This window comes from Pestalotiopsis fici, assembly GCF_000516985.1.
Source record: "Pestalotiopsis fici W106-1 unplaced genomic scaffold PFICI_Scf_12, whole genome shotgun sequence".
Lineage (NCBI taxonomy): Eukaryota > Fungi > Ascomycota > Sordariomycetes > Amphisphaeriales > Sporocadaceae > Pestalotiopsis > Pestalotiopsis fici.
The window spans coordinates 2,047,430-2,065,864 of NW_006917102.1; the positions used below are offsets into that span (position 1 = coordinate 2,047,430).

At 50.4% G+C, this 18,435-nt stretch overlaps 5 protein-coding genes across 5 annotated transcripts; 3 read left to right on the plus strand and 2 right to left on the minus strand.

The window, feature by feature from the left end:
- Positions 1–609: 609 nt before the first annotated feature.
- On the minus strand, positions 610–3,615 carry PFICI_14358 (uncharacterized protein; the record flags this gene model as incomplete). Its single annotated transcript, XM_007842939.1, has 3 exons — positions 610–657; positions 711–2,554; positions 2,610–3,615. 3 exons carry the CDS (start codon positions 3,613–3,615, stop codon positions 610–612), a joined length of 2,898 nt encoding a protein of 965 aa, XP_007841130.1.
- Positions 3,616–4,525: 910 nt separating this feature from the next.
- PFICI_14359 (uncharacterized protein) lies at positions 4,526–5,614 on the plus strand (the record flags this gene model as incomplete). The annotated part of the gene is made up of 1 exon (XM_007842940.1): positions 4,526–5,614. The coding sequence occupies one exon, from the start codon at positions 4,526–4,528 to the stop codon at positions 5,612–5,614; it is 1,089 nt and encodes a 362-aa protein (XP_007841131.1).
- Positions 5,615–7,031: 1,417 nt separating this feature from the next.
- PFICI_14360 (uncharacterized protein) lies at positions 7,032–11,100 on the minus strand (the record flags this gene model as incomplete). Its single annotated transcript, XM_007842941.1, has 8 exons — positions 7,032–7,387; positions 7,442–8,064; positions 8,116–8,176; positions 8,232–8,572; positions 8,626–8,733; positions 8,792–10,105; positions 10,162–10,612; positions 10,671–11,100. The coding sequence occupies 8 exons, from the start codon at positions 11,098–11,100 to the stop codon at positions 7,032–7,034; spliced, it is 3,684 nt and encodes a 1,227-aa protein (XP_007841132.1).
- Positions 11,101–12,999: 1,899 nt separating this feature from the next.
- PFICI_14361 (uncharacterized protein) lies at positions 13,000–15,930 on the plus strand (the record flags this gene model as incomplete). The annotated part of the gene is made up of 4 exons (XM_007842942.1): positions 13,000–13,202; positions 13,260–13,663; positions 13,723–15,546; positions 15,623–15,930. The coding sequence occupies 4 exons, from the start codon at positions 13,000–13,002 to the stop codon at positions 15,928–15,930; spliced, it is 2,739 nt and encodes a 912-aa protein (XP_007841133.1).
- Positions 15,931–17,246: 1,316 nt separating this feature from the next.
- PFICI_14362 (uncharacterized protein) lies at positions 17,247–17,504 on the plus strand (the record flags this gene model as incomplete). The annotated part of the gene is made up of 1 exon (XM_007842943.1): positions 17,247–17,504. One exon carries the CDS (start codon positions 17,247–17,249, stop codon positions 17,502–17,504), a length of 258 nt encoding a protein of 85 aa, XP_007841134.1.
- Between the last annotated feature and the right edge of the window lie 931 nt (positions 17,505–18,435).

Below are 18,435 nucleotides of genomic sequence, written 5' to 3' on the forward strand. Positions count from 1 at the left end.
TAATCTTCTCTGTCCCTAAAGGACCTACCATGATGTTTACTATTATTTGATCCACCACCTCTTCTGTCGAGTCTACCGTTCAAGAATTTGGGTAATATAGCTCAAAAGTATTCGTACAAATTGAATATCAAGTCTTGAAAAAGCATTAAATGCCATTGTCCAGCCTGTTGGAGCGACTTCATGGCAACGCCCTCTAACAATACAAGTCCGCGTGGCAACAATCTGGCAACTAACTCTTCTCATCCCTTGTATCAATGCGATGCAACGTCTTGAGTCCTTCCTTGCCTTTCCGTGTCGTGCCGATATGGATCTTTCCCCTAACAATACATATCCTAAACGCCTATGGGGTATCCGAGCGGATAGTCTTCCGTCCGCAATAGCCTCGATTATAACGCCCCAAACGAAGTAACACGCCCTAAAACAGCATGCAGATTAAGTCATCCTGGCGATGTTGTACCCTTTTTCCTTTTGTGCCCATTCGTCATTGATCGTGTCAGCTATCAAGCTTCATGACAACCGGGCCCTTGGACGATTCCCCGAAGCCGGGTATCTAGGCCGACACGGGCTGACCGTCCACGATGATAGCTGCTTGGCAGTGCCAACTCCACCTCAAACGTCTTGTTGAATAAGTTGCAGCAGCGAGGCAATATAGTCCGACTACACAGATTAGTATTTATCAAGGTTTCAAAGATGAGCAGAGGGTCACTCACCATGGCCGGATTCTCCGTCATGACCTCGAAGAGTCGTGGCGTCATGGGTCTAAAGAGTTTCTCGTTCCAGCCACCTGCCTCGCCTCCAGTCTCCTCACTCTGTAAAAGAGTTTCTTGTGACTCTGTCTTGACAACATTGCGGGCTATGTTGCGTAGCACTAGGACGGCGCTGAGTGGAATACCTGCAGCACGGTCGATCCGAGGGTTGCGCTCATCCGGGGTTGTAAGTGTCTTCTCCCACGTGATGGTCATTGTCTTGGCAGGCACTAGATACGACTTCTTGAGCTTCTTGGCGGGTACGTCAGAGCTGCTGTCGGAGAGTCCGCGCTTGACTGGCGTGGAAACGTGAGTTTTCAAGTGGCGCGTGAGCTGCGATAGTTTCATCGGTGTGGGCTGCACATATTTCCTACAGTCGGCCCACTTGCAGGAAACATCGACTTCTGTGTCGGAAAACTTGCCGTCCTCACCCGGACTTCGCTCAAGATGCTGGGTCATAATGTGCTGCCACAGCTTCTCACCCCCCGGGAAGAAACCACCGCATCTCTGAAGTGTATATGGCGCGCCGCCAATCAGCCACTGACAACGGGCATACTCTTCCTTGGTCTCGTAGTCCAGAGGTACCGTACGCGCCCGGATACCCTCAATAATAAAACGCTGAGCTTCGCCAGGACCTCTTATTATTTGAGCACGGGCGTTCACAAAGACGTGGCTGACATTTCTGATGAAGTCGGCGGCACTCAGAGTATTGCGGGACTTGCCGCCGAACGAACTCTGGTACGCCTGCCAGATCGCGATCTGAGTGATGTGGGACTCGGGATCTTCTTCAAAGAGACTAGTCAGCCAGTTGAAGCAGCGCTGAGGCTCCTCTGTTCCCGACAATCTGTCCTGAAGATCCTGGGGTAGTGGCACTACGTGCTCCGAAGCCCCGACTTTTCGCTCAGGCTCAAGAATGTACGATTCTCTGATTCTCTTGGATCCATGTGCCAGGAGTCGTACCAGGTGTGGAATTGCTTGCTCCATGTCGACGGAGTCGAGGAGTGATTCCACATTGGGTACCACTGCTGTGTACTGGTAGAGGAAGTCCAGACATGCATCCATGAGTTCCTCATCATTGAGTAGAAGCCAGGTGATGATGTTTTGCAGAACAATAGCGGGAACTTTTTGAAGCTTATTCGTGGCTTCCAGATTCATTGAAATGCGACTGATAGCGCGCAAGGCTGTGAGTATCGTGCCACGATCGGAAGAGTCGAGCTGGCTAAGCAGTGATTGATACAAGGGGTCCTCTGCGTCCAACACCAGCCAGGGCGTCAGCTGCTCGGCAATGTCCAGGGCAAAGTGTTTGACCTCGACTAGCATTTCCAGTCGTGGCAGCTGTAAAAGTATACAGAGAAGGTCCTTGAGTGGGTACACTTCAGCCATGTAAATAGCGTTCTCTTGCAGCATGACCATGTTGCGAATAGTCAGAATAGCTTCCGTGATCCGAACAAAGAGGTCTGCAGAATGTTCGGGCTGCAGATGATCAAATGTAGCTCGTCGCTGAAACTTCTCGATCCTCGACAGAAGATCTCGGGTTCCGTGAACTCCATCCAAGATGGCGTCGCTGGAACCGTCATCGCCGCCGGTGTAGTCGAGCTCCAAGTCTATGTGGTAGAAAAGACTGGCAATCTCGAGGCCCTTTTCAATCAAACCCTCGGCTAGGCCAAGAAACGATTCAAACTTGAATTTATCACCTCGCTCAAATGATATTTTCACCAGGTGGTGCAAAGCGAATGCTTGTTCAGAAGGGATGCCAGAACGGAGAGATTGAAGGCACCTCGTGTAGATGTTTGGTCCATCGTTATTGGCTGCGAGAATCAGTATAACAATCATGTGGTGTCGGGGCATGGATCTGAAGCTTACCACCTGGTACAGGAGGGCGACCCGGGATCGGTTCCAGTATGCCGGCTGCGGCGTACCTCAATTGACGCTGACGCCTGGCATACTCTACTGGGTTATTTCCAGGTGTGGAAACAGGTCGCAAGGGAACATTTATCGGGGGTCGAGGCTCAATGATTTCGCTAAGTCGTGATGCGTTCTCCGAGTTAGGAGGAACGTACGAGCCAGATGCCCCGCGCATTACAGGTGGAGGCTGCTGGTGCAAATGTGAGCCTTCATACCGTTGCGGAGCATGGTGTTGAGCATGTTGCCCGTGGGAAGTAGACGCAGCAGCAGGTGCAGTATGAGAAGTAGTAGTTGTACTATGCGAATTAGCCGAGTGATGGGATTGGCTGTTAGTGTGCTGCGACGAGGTATGGCGGGTCGCACGAGTTGAGCCTGTGTCGGGCTGGAAAGGTATGCGCTGCGCAGGAGCTTCGCGAAGACGACCCGAGGCCCTGTTTCCAGAAACAGGTGTGCTCTCGGCAGGCTTGTCCTCCTTGACAGGTGTTTCGCTCCCGGGACGCTTGCCCGTGGCGAGTTCGAAGCTTTCGATCGTTCGCGTGAGGATGGGACCGTATTTGGTGGCACACGAGACGGCCTCGAGGATTTCTTTGGGCGGAGGCTCCTTTCCATACTGATCTTGGATCCAAAAGGCACCCAGAAAGCGGTAGAAATCGGTCTTGAGCTGAAAGGAGAGCTGTCCCATATTCTTGTTATCATCGGCAAACATGCCCAACTCTTCAGCTAGCTGGCCCCAGGCTTTTTGCTTGCTACAGAGCTCATCATAGCCACCACGCTCAATGACACCCTTGTAAAGCTTGAGGAGGTCAACATTGACATGGCCACCGCTGACGGGCAGGCGCGGCTCAGGCTCGAAATTGGTGCCGCGCTTTTCATGAAAAGCGGCGAGTTTCTTGATGAATTCCTCGTACTCGGGGGTGTGGTCAATGTGATGCTTTTCGGCGTCCTTGCCGCCCTTCGGAGCCATGGTGAAGGGTGCGGACAGACAGGGACCGTCGACTGTTGATGGATTGTCGGCCGCGATGCAGTTCGAGACGGATCAAGGGACTGCGCGACAGTATCAAGGTGATTCTCCAAGTAGAGTCGCGAAAATGAACTTAGCTAGGTAGGTACCTACTTAGTGGTTGGAAGCGTTTGCGGCAGCCAGCGCGTTGCGTGGAGACAGAAAAAAGGCCCATGCGCAACGTTGGCCGGTTTTGCCCAGTCAAGCCAGTCTATGCATGGGGAGGAGGAATTTACCTACTGGACTCGCGGAAATGCGCGCCGATGTTGTTAGCGTCGCGCTGCCGCTGCTGCTGCCAGCCAACAGTGAAGCTTATCCGCACTGATAGGCATTTATCAAAAGCATACTTCGGGTTTTAAGGCATCTTGCCTAGTGTAAGCATACATAAATATATGTACGTTTCTCCCATCACGCCCATTTGATTGATTGGTTCATTCATGGCATATTATACCATTAATTCGTCTTTTTGTTCCTGAATATCATGGGCCATGTGTTTTGACTCGAAATGCAAAGACGTGCTCATTAAATTTTTTTTTTTTTTTTTTGGCTTATACTGAAGTAGAATAAATTATCCAAGGAGGTCAAAGGTGTGATTGGCAGCGGCCAAGTGAAACCTTTGAATACTGCCTGAATATACAAAGAACCAAGAAAACCCTTCCAGTATCAGGTACTACATAGTATCTAATGTGATGCCATCGAATAATAAATAAAGGAAGTCACGGTTATCTGCACGGAATGCCACCTTGCCTCCTTCCTTGTGTGCCGTCTGAACAGGATGGAATGTCAAACTCGGGACGAATCTTGCAACAGCAGCAAGGCATAGTTAAAACCGCAATTACATTCTTTCAAGAGTACAAATTACACCAACCTACCAATGTCTGCACGGCCAGCATCGCGAGCTCCCCGTGAGCTTCGTAGGCCAGCTCAGGATACCCGGCGAGCTTCATTGCCGCCCAGGACCGCTCGTCAACAAATACCAGGTGCTGGCAGCCACAATGGATTCGACCCCCGAACCAGATTCTTGGATTCGACTCGCGAACAGCGCAGACAAATTCGCCTTCTGCCAGGAAATCATGTTGGCAATCGCCCACTAGGACCTCTTGCTGGAGTCGGCTTCCAACCAAGCCACGCTCCAGTCTACACCTACAGTCCCGCAATGACTAGCTCAAGTCATATCCATAGAAACGGCCAATACTATAGCTCCCAGCCAACTCAATGGTACGGGAATCAATTGACCCAAGACAATTTCAGCGCGACACCTGACCAAGACGCCTGGTTAAATGAGCCAGTATCTTCTGGTACTCAGCCGCCACGTTTCACCACCCCAGCCGACGAATTCCCCGGCCAAGCAGCAATATTGGATCCGGAGATCAGTCGGCGCAAGATTTCTCGTCCTGTCAGCCACAGTACTGCAACCGCTTTCGAGATCTCCAAGTACAATGAAAGGCTTGCCGATATTGATGATAAACCCTTTGAAGATCATGACGACAAGGATGTCGTTCATGACACACAGGACGGCCACTCTACCGAAATACCAGAGCCTACCAAGGCCAAGCGAAAGACTACCCCCAATACTGCAGATGGCGAGCCCAAAAAGAAGAAACTGGCAATATACTCTAATGAACAACTTTATGATAAGCCGACATCGACTGGTGATTGTGCTTGCCACGGCAAAAGCAAACCTTCAATATCTGTCAAGGACTTCACTGTCAGACTCCGAGATATCAATTCAGCATTTGCTCAACATTTCACAACACTTGCTTCGACAAACGACACGACGAACATAATTCATAATTTGGAAGATGCTGTTGATCATAAACTGCAACCGAGTGATTACGAAATCGTCGAACGAATTACTCATGGGATCTTCCTTGGGAATGTGCTTGGTAGTAAGTCATGGGAAATGTGGAAACCAATGTTTGGCGGAGAAGACGTCGAGGTCACTTTTAAAGGCTGTCAATAACTTGTAGATTGGTTTTGGTGGTGAAATATTGCTGGATACATTTCGCTGAAAACAAACTTACGATTTTGCAAAAATTGTTGCGCAAAGTCTTGATACCATGATCCCATTCTTTGTCACTTCGTCGCCAAGCGAATGCTTTTATTAATGCTATGAAATGCGTGATACGTTCTTTGCCCACAATAAAAGGGGCGGCAAATGACTGTATCAAGTAAAATGAACTTCTCCAGAGCCTGTCTACGCCCCGTTTGTATCACTCACTGGCAATTATCTGCACCTCTACTTTGAGCACGCAGGCATATTTGAAAACCAACATATTTGCTTTGTCAAGTGCACTCTGCTTCTTCTTCTTCCTCTTCCTTCCCCCCAATCCCCTTTGAACAAGACTTGGAGGGACACCGACCAGTTAGTGATTGCAGGAATACCATCGAATTCTTGCAGTGCATCTCGCGCGACGTCTCGATTCATCAACTTTGTTGCCTGAGTTCTTGGCTATGACTACGTGGATATATGAACCAGTAACATTGTGGAATTCCTAAGCTCATTATGCGGATACATGTCCTGATCTGTGTTCCTTCCGTTGGTTGAGAACCTTTGATGAATTCATCAGCGCTGTCCGTTTCCTCCCTGCTGTCCTACATCGAGGCCCAAAGACAGTCATTTACAAATCAAGCTGTATACTATAATCCATAGGTGGTATTAGACAACATGCTAGTCACAGCATACATTTTCAACAGGACGAAACTTGTAGGTCATATCATCATGTATGACGCCAATGGCTACCGTGAGATATGGCAATTAGATTCCGACAAAGCTGTCGGCAGCGAGAGAAATGCATTTTATGTGTATCTAGTGTACAACTAACAGTCGATGTATAGGGAATCTTTAATCGTGCACCGGGAAATCTGGTGAGATGGCATCAAAATAACGTGCAGGCCATGTGTTCATGGCAGAATCATAATCAAGACTGACCACGACCCTGTCGTGGCTCCCTGAGAGAAGCTCCTCCTTTTGTTTCCTAGCCAATCCTGTCGTATCAAAGGTTACGACCTCCTCGGTATCTGTGTTCCATCCAATTCAGCAAAAGCCGGCCTTGGGATCTCATCGGCGGGAAGCTCGACCCGCATTATCATGGTGTCGGGGGACAATTCCGCCGGCTGCGCATCAAAAGGCTCAAAGTGTCTCAGACTGAGGCCCTTGAAGGTTGACTCGAGGCTAATGGGGCTCAGCCCGACCTCGGGGGACGATGAGCTCGCTTTCAGCGGAGGGCCAATTGATTCCGGATTTGGACTATTGGCTGTCGATGGCCGATGATAAGTGTATGCAGGGCCTACTTGAAAACTGTCGATTAGTCCGTTGATCCCATGGGAAAAAGAGAAGAAAAACCAGTTGAACACTATGAGGACGCAGAAAGAAAACATTACGACTTGCCATTACGGTCCGCCTTGTCTTCGCTAATGAGCTGCCGTGGAAAGCCGCTGATTGGCAGCACAGTCACACCAGATGGATAAGGATCGCTTTGGAGGCATAGAGACACCCTGGTTGTTGCAAGTTCACGCTGGACTTGGACGAATAGAGTTTCGACTTCAAAAATTCCCTTGTAGCACATGTCGTGAATAGCATCCTCGCTCAAGGTTATGCGGATCGGCTCTGACCGCGGTACTTCTTCCTCGAGCAGAAAGTAAGGCTCGAATTCCCCACTCAGTGTTGCGCGGAGGAATTCGCCCAAGGCTCTTATCTCATCCGACTCGGCAGGGAATCTGCAGTGTATTGTGCCTTTTGCCATGGTTAGTCACGGTTCTCCAGGGGGGAAAACACCAATTTACTCACCTTCACACTCGTACCCGTACAATGCAGTCTGCTTGACAGATCCTGGGGTTTTCTCAAAGAAAAATGAGCTAGCGATCAGTCTGTGGGCAGACTCCTTGACCAGCCCTTCATTCGACTGGAGTACTTCCCGGGCTTCCCGTTCCAACTCAAAGACTTTTCGAGCTGCGTCAAGCTTGGGAATTTTCATGTCCAGAGCTGGATTGATACGAATGTACCGCTGCCGTATCTCTTCCGTCGAGATGAAGGACTTTGGAAGAGATTTTGACCGGATAAAGCGATCCCAAATCTTATCGTTGCTCGAGTAATCATCCAACTTGTTGACACTTGCATTGGTTCGTAGCGGCCTCGATGTGTTGAGCGTGTTCCTCCGTGACACAGTGTTGAGATTGGTGTTTATCGGTGAAAGTTGGGCTGGAGTATTGTCCTTGATATTCTTACCGGACCCAATAGATAAAAGGACGTCAGCCGGTGCATCCTTCATGTCGCTCCAGATGAGGCTGGATTCGTAGTCTGCAATGATTGCAGGACAATTGTAGCTCGGTGCAGTGCCAGTATAGCTTATCTTTGTCTCGGCCTTTTGGAAAGGTTTGAACAAAGGAGGCTGAGCTGCTGCTGCTCTTGCACTGGTTGGAGATTATCAGCTGTTGCTCTAATCATCCCAGAAGACGACTTACGATTCCCAGACTTTCATGTCGTCATTGGGCACGCTGGACCGTAGGAATTTGTATGGGAGTTCTGTATATCCCGTCAGTCAATTATATCTTGCAACTCCGCGGCCATGGCCACCCACTGTCGTCTGAAAAGTCTTGCCGGTTGTAGTTTGCAAAGACAACCGAACGCTGCTCGAGAGCCGTCGTACCAAGAACTGCCACCTTAGTCGGGGTTTCTCGTTGGCCATTTGCCGCTCCACCGAACAGAGGTTGCTCCTGAAACATCATCTTCAAGCCTCGCTCGAATGGTCTCGTCTTGTATATGCTTCCGTGATAGAAAACGGCCAGGTTCTCCAACATGGGGACTCCAGTTAGCTCGCGAGGAGAGTAGGCATCCGAGGACAGCTCCTTGAATCTTTTGATACATTCTTCGACAGACCAATTTTTCACAGATAGTCCCAGGGCAATCATTCCACCAGTTCTGCACAAGTTAGCACACTTGCCTTCATGAAAAGATTTGTAAGGATCATTTACCCGCTTCCGATGATGAGATCAAAGAATAGCTGTAACGGCAGTCTTGGTCCCAGGACCTTCTTGATAGCTTTGAGCACTTGCAGCTCAACGATACTCCGAACTCCACCGCTGCGTAGAATCAGTATGAACTCGTTCTTATTGTCTTGTTGCATAAAATTGAGCTTACCCGTCTAGGCACAATATTCGGACCCCGGCTCGTGCTGGTTTGATTGGTATAACCCAAGGAGGGTTTGCGATGACATCTTGAACATGAAGCGGGCATCTCGTGATCTCAATCGTCGTTTTCGACGTCTTCTTGCCATAGGTCTTGACACATGGTAGACACAAGATATGGCCGCAGGGCAAGGCACATTCCGGTAGCTCGCGAAGGCATGAGAAGCAAGCAACGTGACTGATGAAGTCTGAAGCATTGCCCAATGACCTGTAGAACTCATTGATGCGTTCCCGGTGTATCAGGCCTGCAACCTGAAGCTCTGTGCGCCCGGGCAGCTTTTCACCCAAGTCAAAGACTGCTGTCTGCAGTTTGAGAAGGTTCTCACGAATGACATGTGCCCAATCACCACCAAAAGTAGTCGCGTCAAAGCTTGACTGGTAACTTCCGTGGCCAATAATGGCACCACGAGAGTTCTGGTGACCTTTGGGGTTGTGGCCAATCTTCACATTACAACAACGATCCTCTGGCCGTGTCGAGTTCCCTCGCCGGTAAGCACATGGCCAGTGCATGTCCGCAAATCGATGGAGCGCCGCTATACAGGGTTCGGCGTAAGCATCATCGAGTAGTTGCGCTGCAGTTCCCATGAGACTTTGCCGAACCGCATCAAACATGACACACGTGGCAATCATGGGCCCCAACCTGTGGAAGATCTCTTGCGCATTGGTTCGCACTGCTTCATCGGTGGCGCGCTCCTTGATCGACACGGCAAGGCTTAGTATATTCCCACCAAAGTCCCTGGGAGATGGGCTATACTTCAATGCCTCTTTAACGAAATCAAACGGGGTACTGAGGTCTCGCGTGAAGTGGTCAAAGGCAGCTTGAAGGTACACCTGTAACCTCTCGGCATTCGCCAACATTCGTACTTGGCGCTTCTGTAGATGTGACGCGGCACACTTTTTCTTGATGAGATCTGACATTCTACCGGCCTGTTGATCCATAAGCATGTACTGCCCCCGGGCGGGCAGTCGCATCACTGTAACCGAGGCATAATAGCACTGGAGGAGTTCCTCGGTAGTGGTGATGGGTCTGCCACGGTCGAGCCATGACTGTAGATATTGCTTGAGGGCAGGCTCTCTATAGATGGCGCCCTTGATGTCTGTCATCAGCATGGCAGTGGCAGTCTCCGGATCCCACTCCCGGTCATCCACGAATTCGCTTGCATTGAACACTATGACAGCGTGAGGAAGGACTGGCTGGTTGAGCGACTTGTCAATCGATTCAGCTCCCCACCTGACCAACTTCTCCAGAACTACCGACTCAAAAGCTCTGGTTACGTTAGAATACTGGAGGGCATCTTCTGGAGCTTTGAACATGGCACTTACCGAGGGTTGCGAAGGACAAATACTACAACATCACTGAAAGAGTATAGAATTCGGGGATACAATACTGATACAGCATACTCTCTCTTCTGGGTTTGCGGAGTGTCGGCCCAAACGATCTGTCTTGGAACACTCTTCCTCATTTTCCTGTTTCTGACCTCTTCTAGGCGGGCCTTTGAGGTCCCGGCAAAGGTGTCGAGTGACCCTTGCTCTTCGGTTTGATAGCGCAATGCTTTTGGTAGCATCTCGCCACCGTTCAAACCTTCGCAGTCGGCCAGGAGCAGAGGAGTATCACTGTAGTATGTCGACGGCTCTGGGTAGAGGTGTACATCACCCGTTGTTGGTAGTCGATCATAACCAGAGGACGTTACTGGGGTGCGATAGTAGCCCCCAACGGGCGATCCAATATCGTGCCGATCAATGAGCATTTTGACGAGGGAGCTCTTCCCAGCGCCTGTACAGAGTCAGCCGAAATTCTACCCTTTTCTTCTCCTGGACGCGGTCCACAATACCTGTCTCGCCAATAAAGGTCACCAACTGCGGGTATCGCTCCATGGCAACCTCCCTGGCGTGGCTCTCGCCCATGACGGTGGAAAACCGTCCATAGTCCTGAAAGACGGGATGACCCGATGTGTCGCGTCCATAACCAAACCAAGCCGTCTCCTCATCATCTAGCAATTCTTGTTGATGATCAGCCTCGGAGCGGATAGGCTCAAAGATCTGGCGCAGGCGATGCACCACCTCCGGATTGGCCTTCTCGTGTGGTTTTCCACCCCACCCTACGGCACCTGGAGCGTGCAGAATCCATGCAGACCAGCATTCATCGCAAAACCACAGATTATTGCACTGAACACATGAATACCTTTTCTTGGAAACGGAGCGACACGTCTGGCAAGGCTGCGAGCCGACGCCAGGGACCATGCCGATATGCTCTGCGGCCATGGCGCCGAGAGAGGGAGTATCGTAAACGGTTCACAGAAGTCTATGGCCAGTATGCGATGGCGGAAATATTAAACGCTTAAAAGTATGTGTGGGTGAGAAAGAGTGTGATCGCGACACCTCCCTCGGGGGTGAGCAGCGGCAGCAAGGCAATTGTGAGGTACTGCACGTTGTTCGTGATGGAAGGTTTACGAGTCTCCCCGCTTACTGATACCTACAGCCGCATTGCGCGCACGCGCGGAGGGTTCGAGGCTGTCGGTGCCGCTTGCGTACATTATACATAGGGTGCATGAGGAGACAGAGAGATGTCAGGCATCCTCCGCCATCACCGTCCAATAATAGAGCGGCTGCCGCGCCACTGGTCAGCTCAATCCTACGTCGGGGATTGCAGGCCTGCAAAGTACAAGCACAAGACAGACTGCCCCAGTGGGTCGGAGGGGATGCGTTTGTATGGCCATCAAGCATCGAAAAACGACCACTATGGGTCCCGGTTGGTCAACCCGAAAGCTCCAGACGTGATGAGCAGCAGCAGCTCTCACATGTCTGTCAGACTGTGTGCTCACTCATCTCGGACAAGCGGCATGATGTTTCTGCTTGAATGCGACGAGACGCGACGAGACAGATAGACACACACAGAGACAGACAGACATGCAGATAGACGATCTCTTGCCACTCCATCCACCGTATCGCATCGCCTTGGTCAGACGGACGCACGCCCAGCAGGACTAGTCAGGTCGTACAAGAAAAAAAAAAGATGACTGTCGCGTACGTCTTGGTATTACATAGTAGTATGTAGACCCAGAAATCCTTCCAATCCTAATGGGCCTTGATTGCGCTGCAGGAACGGGGACGGAGCGGCAGTTGGGAAATTGGACACCGATTCGCCGAGGACAAGTCGTTTCTACCTCTCCAAATTGGCCCGCAGATGGCTTGCGTGACCTGACTTGCCTGAGCATACCCTCCATGTGGTCCTTTGGGTAGAAGCGAATTGCCTATAAATTGATTGACTGGCTGATGGCCCGGTTGGAAGCCTCTGGCACCCAATGGAAAGGCTGAGGGGTTGAAAAGCACTCATCTTATACTCGGGGCAGCTGAACATGGACTTCCGAAGGCCCATCGTCTTCCGATGGTTATTGGAAGCTTTACGGGGGTGTGCCCTGGTCGGGCGCTTGCATCTCTGCCCTTTACTCAGATCGTGTTGATTGATGATGCCCTGGTTGGGTTTAGCCTGAGCGCAACGGTTCCTAACCTCCTAAGAGTCTAGGACCATTCACTCCAGTAATTACCACACGGTCCTCACCTACTGTACCATAACGGGACCTGGCGGGATGGATGTCAGTGCACTCGTACACCCCTGGCATTGGTGGGCGGCTGAATTGGTGGGTTGAACAAAGCGCTGGACCGGATTTGGTGTTTGCACTGAGTGGCCCGACTCACTTTGGTTTGGGTAGCAACCCTCTTATTCATACAAGACCTCAATATTCACTTAAGAGAGCCAATGCAACAATCCGTACTAGGCATAAGCCCGACTCGGCTGGCTTGAATTTTCGGGCCTAAAATTCAGTTAGTAATCCACTATTTTACTGGCAACTGGCTACAGATATTCACATTAGAATTGGACGGGGCTCCGAATTTCCATGCGACGAACCATATACAACGCTGGACGATAATGGAACGCTTCTGCGCTGCTGGTGCTGGATGAGTGGGCCTATTCAATCCTTCAAGTCTTGCTTTCCCAAGTTGTCTTTTGAGAGAGAGAAAGACCCAACAATCTTGGCGGCCCGCGGTTTCAAACTCAGCGTCTCAACAGGCGTCCAAGCACCAAAAATCATCTTCCCAAAATACTCAAAGGAGCAATAGCAAAGAAAATCTCGGCGGGCATCGCCCAGGACAGACGTGAAAATGGCTGCGAATGGAGACTTTGATACGGACCCTCCCCAGGCCTGGAAGAAGGATTCCATCGAGGAGCGCAGCTTCGGTGCCGGTTTGATATGTCTGGAAGGCCACTACACACAGTCCCCGGTCATGGGCCCATCAACCACTGCCAAGGTCATGGCTGTCATCTCCAGAACTCTTGAAAAGACGCATACATTCAAGGATGTCCGGTATGTTCCATTGGTCCCATGTCACTTGAATGAACCTGACTGATATTTTGTGCGCAGTGAACTTCTATCAAGGAATCTGAAGATATGGATCTGGCTTCGCCGGGCCATTTCCGCAGCCATATGCGACCTCAATGAAAAGTCGCTGGGTGTTCGTTCAGAGCCATTTGTGCCGACAAAATTCATAGACATCACCGCACCCCAAATCATGGCCTTGATCATGAAGAACTACGCGCCTTTAAAGGAAGCTCTGCAAATGCTTAATAAGCTGATGCACATTGCTCGCAATTTGTTGGTCACAACTTACCCCGAAGTTCCTCAAGACTTGTCTGCTGCCGTAAACTTCGATCATGAGGTGTACGAAGCCATTTGTCTCTGCGTCAACGTTACCAGCAAGGGCATAGATGGCGAGATGCCCGAGGACGATGCATCTAGAGCCAAGTGTAGCGAGATCCAGGAGCTATGTGAGTCTGGAATCTGCAACTGTCAATGGATCACCAACTTGAACTAACTTGGTTTGTAGACAAAAAGGTCTTGGTGACTTCTTTACAACAGGCACATAATTGGATCGCCAAGAATGACCGCAACAAGATGGCCTTCTGGTTCCGTGTTTTGATTGAATCCCCCGACGTTGACAACAACCACGCACCCGAGGATCGGCACGAGTCTGTTATGCAATACTTGGGCCCCCGGAGTCTATCTCTCCGGACAGAGATTGCGAATTGGCTGGAGCGGAATTCAGATAGATGCGAGACTGCCACGGCTATTTGCAAGGAATATCTAGAAGCACAAGACGAATCCGACAAGAACCAATGGTTCCCGCAAAGTCAACAGCTCGCAAATAAAGCGAACATTCATCAAGATGCAGCACAAGCTATCTCGGAATGGCATCCAGAAGTAACGGATAGTGTGGAGCGAGATCGTCTGTATGGTCGAGTATCTCATGAATTGGATGAGTGGTGGGAGATGACGCGCTTGCCCAACAGCAAGGACCAGAGCCTGAAGATGTGGCCGCTGGATTTTGTTCCTGAAAGAATAAAGCAGTGCGAGGCGAATCTCATGCAGCGCTATGCCACAACAGACGCGCCTGAGGATCCAGAAGACGATCTTGATCACCCTGAAGGTGAGACCAACAACCAAGCCGATTGGCAAAATCAGCCTGCTCCGGCGAGCACCAACTATGCACCAGAATACGACGAATACGAGGAAGATGCGGATGATGACGATTCGTACGGGGAAGGTCCAATGACTGGCCTCCTCACTGAGGTCCCCAACGTCCTCGATCCCAAGCAGATAGAGGCTTTGCACATGATTGTCAAGTCATGCATACTTGAATCGGCAGGTACAGGACTAACGCCACATGGAGAAAGCCTTCAACACACTAGATGCAAGATTCTTCTGGCGACCGACTGTGGCAAGAATCTGCTCAGAGAAATGCTCGTCTTCATAGCTGTGTGGGAAAAGGAAGAGCAGTCACTTATTTTCCAGATCAGCAGCCAGATTGTACAAGCCATACACGAGAGCTCGTTGATTCCCTACGCCTGGGAGGCACTGCGAAGCCCCAAAGATATTATCTCACCGGCACAAACCGTTCTCCTTCGTCTGATCACCTACCTTTCGCGCACAGCTTTCTACCCTCCAAAAGACTACAACCCTCGACCATTAACCGACGGTACTCCACCACCTTCAGAAGAGCTTCGCCTGGCCAAGATGCTCAATTTCCTCTACGGCGTTTTCAGGAGTCGCATTGTACCGGAATGCGTTGCGCTCATGCAGATCCAAGCAGATGTTCGCAAGGGAAATCTGGACCCTGCAGACTTCCCAGTCGACACGTGGGACTTGGAGCGTGCCAAGGATGGTCTGGTGCAGTATCTCGACTTTCTCTACACGATTGCCGATATTCACCCTTTGCGGCAACATCTTATCGAGTACGAGGCTGTCTATGAGCTGATTAAGCTTCTTGAAGGCCTCGACGAAGGCGTAGAGAAGATCCCGCTCATTGATGGGCGCCGTAACCCTCAGGTGCCAGCACAACAGCCGGCCGCGTACCAAACTAATCCACAGCCGCCGCCGCCGCCGCCTCCTCCCCTGACAGAACCACCGTATGAATTTCCCTGGTCTGGTATCAAGGGACAATTGCTCTCAATTTTGGCAGCTCTGTTGCAGCCACCACCCGGTCAATCCTCACCCGGCAACCCCACAGTACAATTACAGATTGTGCAACATAATGGAATAGTTGCGCTCTTAAACTGCTGCCTATACGATGACAATAATCGCTTTTGTCGTGAGCGCGTGCAGCTATGTCTGAAGTGGTTGATGGACGGTTCTCCAGACGCCAGTGCGTTTTGTAAGTAATCCATGACGCCGTACCATTTACACTGCTTCAAGCAAAGTGATAAGCTGACCGAACCACCACCACGCAGTACAAAACCTCGTTGCCGCCAATCCTGGACCCATGGCACGCCCCTCAGCAGACGCAGGACCAGAGACGCATAGTGTACGGGTCGATGGAGTAGGGGGCGATGTGCGAGTACAAGTTAGAAGCTCGAGCGCACCAGTGGGAGAAGATGCTGGTGTTGCAGGGCTTGTGCCTGGGGCGACCGCTGTCCCAAGGGTAAACAGAGGAGATGCGCTGATGAGCGATATCATGGCCCTGACGAGGGCAGACGATCCAAACAAGATTCCACAAAATCTGGAGGGTGACGAAACCGAAGATGATGACTTTATGTAATTAGAAAAGATGCTACTTTGTGGTCATTGCCTTGGGGAGTTTACCACCAGGCATTGAACGAATCGATCAAGCATGATACCTCCAGGTTGTAGGCAGAATCTTGTACTTGGCAGCTGACGTGGCATTCGTCCAGCTAGATGTAAAATGAAGTTCTTAAAGAAGAAAAAGAGGAAAAAATGAGAAGACATTGTTAGGTGGCAAGGGGCAATACATGTATAATAATTGTGGAGCACCAACCCAACATCATCAGCAGGCACCAATGGCAGAACGGTACAATCAATCTTTCAACATGATCTCTTGCGTCGATGAACGAGACATAACCATGAGAATTGACAGTGATATGACCTACGATCAATTATTCATTTTCAGCTGCAAACACGAGCATAATGCGGTTCAAAACCAACTAAGCTAAATGTAGCGAGCAACGTGGGGCTTGAGGTTGCACCGCCACACAAGCCGCTGGATACATTGGATGGATGGCTTATTTACGCCACAGATGCTCAGTCTCAAGGCTCAGGCCTCCTTGTCAAGCTCATCGTCGGTCTGAGCGGATTGCCGTAATTGTCCATCAACAAAAAGGCCAACAGCCTCACCTCATTTTCTCGTCAGATCTTCTTGTCCGTTAGTACATCTTAGCACTTGGTGCGCAAATCCAACCTCGTGTCACCTTTGTCATCATGTATCGACGGGGTCCTGCCAAAAGTATCCCTTCAGCGGTCAAATGCCAAAAGTGTTTGAAAAATGATGAGTAGCCCCATCAATTTTTGCAAGGTATTTCTGCTGACTTTAAACCTACGCCACTACTCTTATCAATGCACAGCTAACGTGCAAGACCGGCCGTACATTGCTCGTCCATCACGATCGCAGCAACTCTCCAATCCCAAGCTGGTGCCAAAACTAACCGAAGCCGTACCACCCGAGCTTCAGAAGAAGTACACATCCATACCTATGTCGTCTGACCTGACGTTGACCAGCTAACTTTAATCTTCGCAGGGAGGGAGTCGCCGACCAGCAGCTGGCAAAGCTCGAGGCTGAACGTGCAAGAAAAAGAGAGCTTGAACGTGATGAAGATGACAATGATTTGTCTGGAGCCCCAGCTCATCGCAAGAGATCAGAATCTTATGATTCGGTCTCGACTGTCTCTACCTCAAGGAGCTTGTCCAGATCACCCAGGCCATCGGCGGCTGCAAAAAGACCCCACGACTCCAGAAGCCCTTCGCCTGTGCGACAACGACCTCGCAGGTCATCCTCATCGGGTAGTGGTTATGATTCAAGGCGCTCGGTAAGTCCCGCACGTCAATATGGTGGCGACGCCCATGAGCGTCCCTACAGCCGAGACTCTGGATCTCCCCAGCGCCATCATCCAGGAGGCAGACATCATCGAGGCACACGTGATTATGCGGACAAAGTACCAAACAGGAGGTCGTGGAGCCAGTCCCCATCTCCAGCCGGTCAGCGTCAGTATCGTTCAAGATCTCCTCGTTCTGGACGAGCAGCGGATGCGCCACAAGGTCAACAACCGAGACGCCGACAAGGACGTGGCGAATACTCGCCACCCCGCGAGCGAAGCTTGAGCCCCTTCTCGAGAAGACAGGCGTTGACGCAATCTATGAGCAAGGGCCATTGAGTCATGGCCCTGCGGTCAAGACAACATGTACGGGCATTCCGCCGCCATTGAAACAACTGGTCGAAGCAGCGTGTACGAAATAAGCCACGTCAAAAAGCAATGGTAGCCACTACAGACTTTGGGAGTATGGCATCAGCCTTCGGATTTCACTCTACATACGAACGATGGGCCCTGTCCTTGGACCCGTCATGCTTCAACGACGGAAAAGCAACGACCATATCCCTTGATCTGGCGGGCACCACGGTTTTCCAATTGTCCCCCTGCAAGTGACTTGCTTCAGTGAACCAATCACACTATAATAAATCAGGGCTATACCTCAAAATCGTGACAATTGCAGCAAAATAATACAAATTTTATATCGATCGAATCTTTACGATTACGAGACTTATTATCTAAATTTTTATATTTTTCGATTGGTTTTTGATACCGTGGTATCTCGAGAACAAAATACTATTTTCCGGGAGTACGGTATATAATTGGTGAAAAAAAGCGGTTCCCCTCTGGTTTGGTGGCTTGGCTGTACCAAAACCTGCCTTATTTGGGAACCGTGGTGCCCGCCAGATCAAGGGATAGTTTGAACATGACGACCAAGCATGATATTGAAACGACATGATTGGATTGCATCTGAGGAGAGGAGAAACAGCATTTCCACGACCATGGTTTTGTGTCTGCCACGAGCGCTCATCAAAAGTTCATTTCGTTTCGGGAGCTGGACCTAGCATCAGCAGCTCAGGCAAATCAGGGCAGTCGAATGGGAACGATCTGTCGAACCAACAAAACAAGCGATCTCATATTGACCGGGAACACCCTGATCATCCAGGCAGAGTAAACACCGCAAGCGATACCTCAATAAGCTCTTCTACTAGAGTTTTTCATGA